Below are 9524 nucleotides of genomic sequence, written 5' to 3' on the forward strand. Positions count from 1 at the left end.
ATGGGCCGAGGCGAGCCGAGGCGGGCCGAGGCGAGCCGAGGCAAGCTGTTACCAGCAGTGGAAAAACGCCATAATTGGAAGCTGAAAGCAGGAAGGTGGTATCAGAAGCAGCAGCATCACCTTTTTAGTAAATGACCCACGTCTCCTCCCTTCCTGTTGTCACATGCAGAAATGTTTTCCTTGTTAAGGCATGAGTCTCCCTGACTCTTGGCTTTTTTACTTACAACAGTAGTGAGAGAAAGGTTTGAATATCAGGAATACCTTTATCAAATAATCTTGCATGACTAGAATATCTACACATTTGCAAATTCTATCCTCTTTGTTTTAAACACTGTAAGGCTTTTCTAAACACAAATATATTTTACAAACATGTTAGTGTAAATTTCTATTTTCTATATAGGATTCTTTACCTTTTCTTTTTGAAACTACATTCTTTGCATGTGAAAACTTACTTGGCAATAAACCTGTTCCTGATTATGATTTATCACATCACGCATAGGGCATAGGTTAGTGTTTTCTTTATCATCACAGGTTTACGGATAATAGACCTAATGTGTATGTCTTAAAAGAGCATGACAACAATAATGTGTCAATGCAAATTCAAAAGTGTATTGCACCAGCTTGCAAATCATTTTTGATCCAGATGGCTGAACCCAAACTACATTAAACTTTACTGTACTGATGTCCATAGTCTGGGTTCTTAAGAAGTTATTTACTCCTCAGATTGGTATTTTTGTCTTGGATTTCAACATTAGTAAAACCTCCAATCTCTTCCACATTAAATAAGGACAAAATAGGACTACCCAACTGCTGCATGTTTAGAAACTGTCGGAGTGTGAATGCAGAGAGAAGCATGAACATCTCAACATGTTATCTGCTCATTAAAAAATGGAATGGATTAAAGGAAGGTTTGTTTTCAAGATTCATCTTATACATAGATAACTTATTGTTTCCAAGAATACAACAGCATCTTTTGCAACATATTGTGTATTTTTTATTAGCGGCCCAGCATGAAACCTTACTACTAAAGCCCAAGGATAATATCAAGATCCCTAACAATACTGCTACTAATAGTGCAAATGTAAGAACATGTTTTTCATTCAGTGCAACACTTAATGTTAAAACTTAAAAAAAAAGAAAAATGTAAAACCTCAGCCTAGCACAAGGATAATGGTTGAAATTACTCACACACACACACACACACACACACACTAGAAGCAAGACCATCAACCATGAAGGGTATTGTTATTACATCTTACTGTCTAGGCTGTATGGTAAACCTGATTCTAAGCTATTGGCTAAAGAATGAAATCATGTTAATTTTAGGAACATACCAAAATCTGTGTTTTAAAAAAAGGCTTAGCTGAATGAAATACTAGAACATTACATAATTAGTGGTTAACTGTTGCCATTGAGAGGATGTTTTTAGAGAGAGGTATAAGATTCTTTGTAAGAGAGAAGTGTTAAATGATGTGGGCAAAAAAGAAGCAATGTGACCAATGAATAAGCAGAAAAGGAAAATATGGCAAAGTGAGACAAAAGTAAAAGCAATTGAGATAATGTAGGTTATATAAGGAAAAGCTATAGAGAAGTGGATGTGGCAAGTAGCAAATGGTAAACTTTTCATTCAGAAATAAAACACTAGATATCGATTATATAAATCTATTTCTCTGATGTTGAGCTGCAGCTTTTTCTTTGTGCAATCCAAATCTTCCACTAATCTTATTTTGATCTCCATCTCATCCTTTATTGGTTTATTTTAATAGCAGAAGCCTCTGAGGTATAATGGCTTTTTTTTTCCTATTGCACTTTCCATAATAACTGTCCTCAATATTTTGTCTGTTCTTGCATGTGAGTTCACTTCATTCAGAGCTCAGACCTCCCATTTCCTCTTCATGCTCTTTTGTGTTTTTTCCTTTTACTTATGGCATACTTAGCACTACCCTGTAAAATACATCATGTGTGTTTTAAAGAGCTGTTCTTACATTATTAAAAACATGAAAACATGAGGTGCATCTTTTTAATGAGCAGTATTAAGTAAGAAAGCACCTGAAAACCCAAATGCTTTTAGTTTTCCTATAGTGTAAAAAAGAGAAAGTACTGCATTACTCTGCCCATTTGTGCATACGTTTTTACACAGAAAGAGCATGTAATGCATCCACTTATATATTTTCCATTATAGTACAAAGGATAGCAAAAGAGACAATGACTCAAAAGCACGAAACAAGACAGCAGCAGAGCATGGTGTGTCCAATTAGTCCCACAAAAGCAAGGCCCAGCTCTGTCTGCTTGTTCCCCAGAGAGTGCTGTGATGCAGATGTAGTTTGTGGGCAAATAAATGCAAATGCTAGTAACGTTGTGATGTGTAGGGAAAGGAGGACCAAAGCGCAGAGACAGGCAGGCAGGAGAGTTCAAAGTTGAGGATTTATTCAACCCAAAACACAGGGAATGCAAAAAAGAATAGAACAGGAAACAGAACATACAGACACTCAAGGGAAGCACTAGACAGAAACTACAACACAAGACCAGGGAGAAAACTGGGACACAAGCATAAGGAGACAAGACGGATCCAAAATACTAAAAAGGAGGAACAACAACTGAGTAAAATACCCAAACCATAACACATGCAAGGTTCACCTTTAAACACAGATCCCCTTACCGCAGGCCTGCTACAGTACTTTCAAACAAGTAGTATTTGAAAATGTGGTGCAAATTAGCCCTGAATGAAGCAAGATGAAAACACACACACACACACAAACATGCATGTTGTACTTTCTACTCCACGACATTTGTCTGACAGCTTTAGTTACTTTAGTCACGTTACTACTCTCTCTGAAGATCTTACAGAATATGATGCATTGCTGTAGATTATACCTTAAACTTTAAAGCAGTAAAATGCAACATACACATTAATGCAGTAGTAGAATTAATCCAAAAACCTCACATAACATCACATATACCAACAGACTGACAGAGACCATTTTACTGAAGAATCAGTACTTTTACTTTTGATGCTTTGAATAAATTTGCTGACAATAATTAAATACTTTTTCTTTAGTAAGGATTGCAATGCAGGACTTGTATTAGTGAGGTTTTTTTTATAGCATACTTTAATACTTAAAGTTACTTAACCCTCGTGTTGTCTTCCCGTTAACCATGAACTTGTCCTTCCAGGTCAAAATTGAAAATTAACATTATTTTTGGTGCTTTTCCGATGTTTTTGTCACTTTTTCAGATTTATTTGTCACTTTTTCTATGCTCATGGTGCTTTTAAAAAAACCTGAGCTGGTTTTATATAGGTTTTACATTTATTCTTAGAATTCATGGTCAACAAACCTCATTTATATCAAAATATACACAAGTTAGTTTAGTATAAAAGGCAGAAATGACGAATTATTTTGACTAAAGGTTGAGATCAGAGGTGGTGAGTGGATCACAGATGGGGATATGGCAAAGTTTAGTCCGGATACTGTTTTTAAACCATAAAAAATAATAATAATTAAAATTCTATAAGATTAAATAAAACACCCAAAAAATTCAATGAAAGCAATCATTAATTTTACCTGAAGAACCTGTATGGAATCATCCATGTTGTTTTGGGGAAATTTGGTTGAAAGAAAGCCATATTTCTGATATAAAACACTTTGAAAAGGGTCAATTTGACCCGAGGACAACACGAGGGTTAAGTAAAGCATCTGAATACTTTTTCCACCACAGGACAATTCAAACAACAAATGTTTAAAAAGTTACACTGTTCCCGTTATCATTTTACCCCAGCATGTAGCCCCGCACTGCCCCCCCACTGGGAAACACTTCACATAGCCTCTCTAAGAGCAACCCTGTAGAGAAAGAGGGGCACTGTTTGAGTTAAGGTCTTCCTCATAAAGGGCATACCATTACAGTGTTCTGTTCTCATTAACTGTTTGTACTTAAACCTACAGGTCGGGTAATTGGGATTGTTATGCATTCAAGAGTTGCGTCTGCTGAGGTGCAGCACTTAGCACCCCTCCTGCTGTTGTGTTTACAAAAGGCTGACGCGTGTCAAGCCCTCCAAACTGCGCACGAGCCTTTTTCCATCATCCCGCTCAGCAGGCATTGACAGTATGGGCACGTGTTTGTTCACACCTCACACACAAATGGCTACACAGACAGAGATACTGCAAGGTGAAGGGGTTAAAGAGTTTGAAGAACACGTTTTTATCAACAAGAGCTTATCTAACCAATTTCAATCTAAACACAAACCTAATTAACACCACATCACTAGATAGACCTGCAGATGATGATACCTCTACAGTGTGCGCTCATAAAATTGGCTTCATAGTTAAGAGAACAGGTAAACGGGACTGTTAAATTACCATTACAGAGTTCACTTTAGAAATATGTTTCAAATCGGCTAATTACTCGTAATAATGTTATCCTACACTCAATATTAATGCGAAAGAAAGTGGCCAAATGGTTGGAGTTTGCTTAAGTGTGACTTCGCACCTCAACACCGTGGCGCATGGAGACACTTGGGGACGCGTCAAAGCGCAATTTGGCACTAGCTACCCAGGACCCTGATAAATAGGAGTTTCCTTCCTTCAGTCACACATCCGCTGAGGACTTTACGCAGGACTGACCACTACAAGGAACTATGGGGACTTTCACTGCCAAAGTTGGATTAACTTCTGTTTTTAATGGAAACAATGGGACTCAGCAGTCCGGTCGTTTGTGGAGACCATGGACTGGAACAGAGGACAAACCTGGGGCACACAAGGTGAGTTTAGATGACTTAATTTGACTTTTAATGGTCTTTAAATTCAAAATTATGTTTTTGAATGGATAAAAAGTTTAATAAAGTCTGTTTTTAACTTTCAGGCTCACTCTCTTCACGGAGACCTTTCTGCTGCAGAACTCCCCAAAGCTCCTCAGTTCATTCACCCAGTGAAGTAAGTAGAGTTTTGGTAATTCCATTATCTTTAATTCTTAGGCGGGTTATTTATTGGTATGCATGTCTTATTTTTTCCTTTTGTTCTCCTTTTAAAGGTTGTACTGGCCGAAATCGAGATGGTTCGATTATCTGTATCACGAAGCAGAAATGCTCCTGCGCAACTATCCTGTCCAAGCGACCATCTGCCCTTACGAAGACTCCAGCAGCGAGGAAGACAGCGATGATGAAGAGGAGGAGATAGGAAAGGAGCTGAACTAAATGTGGCTCAATCTGATCTCAAGCCATTGAAGACAAATTGCTTCACAATGTGATAATATATTTCCTTTAACTTATTACTGTACATATATTTAAATGAACTTTTTTTCACTGTTTAAGTTATTAATTTAACATGTCTACCTCTTTTGTACTTTGTCGAGAATTGCAATAAAATGCATGAAATTAATGTTGTAGTCTGGGGCTTTATTATTGATTTGAATCAGGTTTTATTTGGTAGCCAAAATTAAATAAGCTGGCCGGAACAGGCAAACAAACAGAAGGATCTGACAAGAGACAAGGGGAGCAGAGACACTAAATACACTGGGTACTGAGAAAATGAGAGGCAGGTGACACAAGTAATACTGTATTAGCTTCAGAAACAGGAACAAAACAAAGTTTTTTGAGCGAGTTTTGAGCAAAGGGAAAGACTGGGGCTTAAAAAATACCTATTTGACACTGTAAGACATTAGACATTAGTATTTGTTTATGTGTACCTGGTCTCTGTTTTTTCATTTGCCTCTTCATAAAAGCATCTCTGTAACATAACATAGCTTAATATAATGTTCCTTATAATTAGAATCAGAATCAGAAAAGGTTTTTTTGTACACTTATGTGGAATTTGCCTTGGTAAAAGGTGCATACATAAACAAACATCTTAAACATTATAAACCATGTAAAGAAAAGCAAATATATGCATACAAAGTAACTGTTGTTTAAGAAAAAAGGATGGGATTAGTGCAAAACTTGCAAAGAATAAGTAGGATATGCAATGCAGCTCTGCAGAGGAAGGTCTTGCAGTGCGAGACAAGGCCTTACTCAGAAGTTGTAGCAGAGCAGGGTTTATCTGACACATCCGCGTGCTTGTGGCTGCACAGCTCATTTCCCATGGATAAGTGCAAGGTGGTCAACGCGCCATTTCCTGCGCACCGTCGCCTAAAGTGCGGAAGCTGCGTGAGCGTGACACGGAAGGTGTCAACCGGGTCAGGAGAGCTTAAAGATCTGCTGTGAGATAGTCAAAGGAAAACGTTTGCAGATCTCCAATGAAGATATCATCTAGAGAAAAAACACTGGCATAGTCAGAGTTGTCATTATTTCATGAATTCAATGATGGTTGGACTTTAAATATTCTCTTTAACAGAACAGACTACTCTCTGTAGAGACGTGGATTTGCTACCAAACGGTGGATGCCATAAAAAGTGTTGTCTGTCATCCTCACAGGATGGAAGATGAAGGAATTATATAGACTATAAATAAACTGATGAATGGTTTGATAAAACGTGAATTATATTCAGATTCCGATCACTTAATGGAGCTGTTGAAAAGCTTTCATCATTATCGTGCTACTATGCTGTGCTCCACCTTCTCACACAAACAAACAAACACATTCACTGGTATTACAGTGATAGTATAATAGTGATGGCATCAGGCAGAACATATGAGCATGATGGGTAAAGGTTTTCAATCTTTTCTATGTTCTTTTCCATGTTGTTTTTTATTATTCATTTGTGGCGTCATTTAATAGGAGCTTTATCAATTGCATCATTTCTCTCCACATAACTTTTGTTGCTCCAACTTTGACTACTAAAAAAAATCAGATACCTTTCAGGGCCCTGGGGCAAAAATAAGGCTTTGGGCCTTTAGTTCTCCATTGTCCCTCCTGTTCACTGGCATTGTGTATGAACACCATGGCCTCCAGTGTTTACTACAGACTACACATTATATCTCATCTAGACATCTAACAACCAGCTACTTGTGTGTCCTTGTGGTAATTACAGTAAAACACACACTTCTATTTGATAATGCACCATGTTAATGTCCCAACATCACCTAAATAAGTCATTCAGCGATGTACAGCTCATGTGCAAGACAGAGCTCCAAGGTGAGCTAACAATGCATGACTTCATACTATGCTGTGGTTGTGAATATTTGAAACATTGGAGTAAACGTTTGCAGTAAATTAAATTACAACAAACAAAATACAGTCAACCTGCCCGGTTGGTAAATCAGCCTTTGTATTAACAGTACTTATTAGAAACGTAATATTCAGATTTAAAGTAATTGTCATGCAAAAAGGATGTGTTTATTTATTTTTTTTTATTTTTTTTACAGTTATACGGTAGCAGCAGGTTTAGAGTAACCTTTTCTGTCGATGTAATAATACTGTTGTACAGTGTGATTTTAAACCACAAAAGGATGTCCATGACCTGTTAAAAATGGGAGTCTTGACTCATTGCATATTGCTGATGAGCAGGGTGCTCTCATTTTAAGAAAAACTGCAAGACTTGTCCTCTAACATGCAGTCTGTACACAGTAAAAAACACATTGCATTTTGTTTTTCTGACTCAATGACTTGAGCTCTTCAACTGGCCCCCGGTGCCAGCCTTTCAAGACTTTCCGTGGGAACCCTTTGGATCATCTTTAGGTGTTTTGCAGGGTGCAAAGTTTACACACCTCATTCACGTGAAAAACGGCAGTTTCTAACTGCACCAGGGACGCTGCAATGCCACTGAACTACTGACCGTCATTAGGCTGACTGATATACAATTTAAACAAAGATCTTTGTAATAAATTAACAACCTGGTTAATTTTTCACACTTTGATACTAAAACACAAGTATGAAGACTGTAGGGGTGTTAAGCAAAAAAACAAGGTTTTGCTGAATGTTTCCAGAGCGTACTGGGTGAGGGAGGCTACCGGGCACAGACATTAAATTGAATATTTATACACAGACCTGACATTAGGAGTTGGTGATGAAGCTCTGATAACCTCTTCAACCCTGGCCTGCTTGGTCGAGATTTTCCCAGGCCTGGGTGTCAGAGCTGGTGGTTTTAGGAGTGTCACTTGCTTAGGTGTGAGATTTGCTCACCTCCACAGTTAAATATAAAACCAGCCAGGGACTCATGCCATGTCTGATGAACTTACATCCTTTACTGCACACACTTTAGGTCAACTGAAGCAGACATTCCTTAGTGGGTTTATCTAGATGTGCATACATTACCTTGTGTTTAGTGGTAGCAGTTACACATGCAGTGGGACATTGCTGAGAAGGAAAGTAAAGTTTATGAAGAAAAACTAGTTGCAGGTCTCAGGCATAGAATGTGTTGAGTGTCAAGCAAAGTGTTTTTAATGAAATGTGATGTGATTAATTAATATTTTTACAGTTACAATTTTTGGTTTTGTTCTTACATCATGTCTTCCTATCTAACTTTGTGAATTTCGGTGAACTTTGCACACTTTTAACTTTTCAGACACATGCTGTTCTTTCCCAGGAGCTGGTGTGAAGTTGAGCGTGAGGAATACACACCTAAACGCTGTTCAGTCCCATGTTTGACCTCTCCGGCCGATCACCTGTCACAACTGCCCTCTCTCCTTGCCTCGAAATATACACTAGTCTAAAATAATGAGTTAAAATAGTCCGATTCCAATAATATAAAGTGATGGATGTCAAACTTTGCCTGGTCCCGTCTGTTAACTTTAGATCTACGTATTTTAAAATGTGATCATTTTCTAAGCCTAATTTGGTGGTGCTCGAAATTGTGCATTCATGACCATGCAACCATTTTGTCACTGAAGATGTTACTTTGTGTAAAGATTTTTAATGTTGTTATGAAAATGCATTTGGAGAGTGTGACTGCTGGCCTGCCCCTGTGATCCTTGACAGGGCTCGTGGTGTGATCACAGACACCAAAAAGAGGTGACGAAGTGTGACTCAGCCGAGCTCAGGATTGACCTAATGCGGCTTCCCACAGTCACACCTCTGCTTGTCCCTTGGGGACCTGAGGGCTTGTTGTCATAGTTGCACCCAGTCAGAACAGTTTTGATGGTGGGATAATGTCTGGTTGTGTTTTAAAGGTAGTTCAGCTGGAAGCCAGAAGGGGGCACTGTGCTTCTGCTTAGGTACAAGTTTGTGCGTGTTGACAGGAAGTTCTGCGTTGTTTAGAGTAGAAAGTTTATTTGGAGATGTTACTGCTCTGCATCCCTATGATAAAAAGTGATTTTCCATGCACTGATGGATAAAGATGGAACAGTAAGTACTGCTTTTCTTCAAATTTAATGATCTTTCATATGGATGTCATTCAAGATTTTATTTGGGGTTACAGGAATTATCTTTTTTAAAATACCGACAAAACAGTGCTTGTCAGTGAAGTAGAACATCAAATGCATTGTTAAAGTGTGCCTAGGATGGCTAGCTGTTAAAGACGCAGAGAATTTTTTTTTGACAAAAATCAACAACATACAAAACTCTTGTAGGGGAAAGAAAATATTCAGTACAAATATTGTCTATGTAAAAGAAAGAATAGAACCCATAAACAAAAACAAAAAACAAAAAAAAAGGGGG

At 38.0% G+C, this 9524-nt stretch overlaps 1 protein-coding gene across 1 annotated transcript; it reads left to right on the forward strand.

Annotated features, from left to right (window-relative positions):
• The first annotated feature begins 4539 nt into the window (after positions 1–4539).
• Positions 4540–5325, forward strand: ripply2 (ripply transcriptional repressor 2). Its single transcript, XM_034900624.1, has 3 exons — positions 4540–4756; positions 4858–4928; positions 5026–5325. The coding sequence occupies exons 1-3, from the start codon at positions 4634–4636 to the stop codon at positions 5186–5188; spliced, it is 357 nt and encodes a 118-aa protein (XP_034756515.1). The 5' UTR covers positions 4540–4633; the 3' UTR covers positions 5189–5325.
• Positions 5326–9524: the final 4199 nt, after the last annotated feature.

This window comes from Etheostoma cragini, chromosome 18, assembly GCF_013103735.1.
Source record: "Etheostoma cragini isolate CJK2018 chromosome 18, CSU_Ecrag_1.0, whole genome shotgun sequence".
In the NCBI taxonomy this organism is placed as follows: Eukaryota; Metazoa; Chordata; class Actinopteri; order Perciformes; family Percidae; genus Etheostoma; species Etheostoma cragini.

What these genes read in the sequence shown, in the direction of transcription:
- ripply2 (XM_034900624.1), top strand. Translation starts at nt 4,634, where the DNA reads ATGGGGACTTTCACTGCCAAAGTTGGATTAACTTCTGTTTTTAATGGA. An exon ending in ACAAACCTGGGGCACACAAG is followed by an intron (nt 4,757 to 4,857) that starts GTGAGTTTAGAT and finishes TTTAACTTTCAG; the next exon opens with GCTCACTCTCTTCACGGAGA. An exon ending in CAGTTCATTCACCCAGTGAA is followed by an intron (nt 4,929 to 5,025) that starts GTAAGTAGAGTT and finishes CTCCTTTTAAAG; the next exon opens with GTTGTACTGGCCGAAATCGA.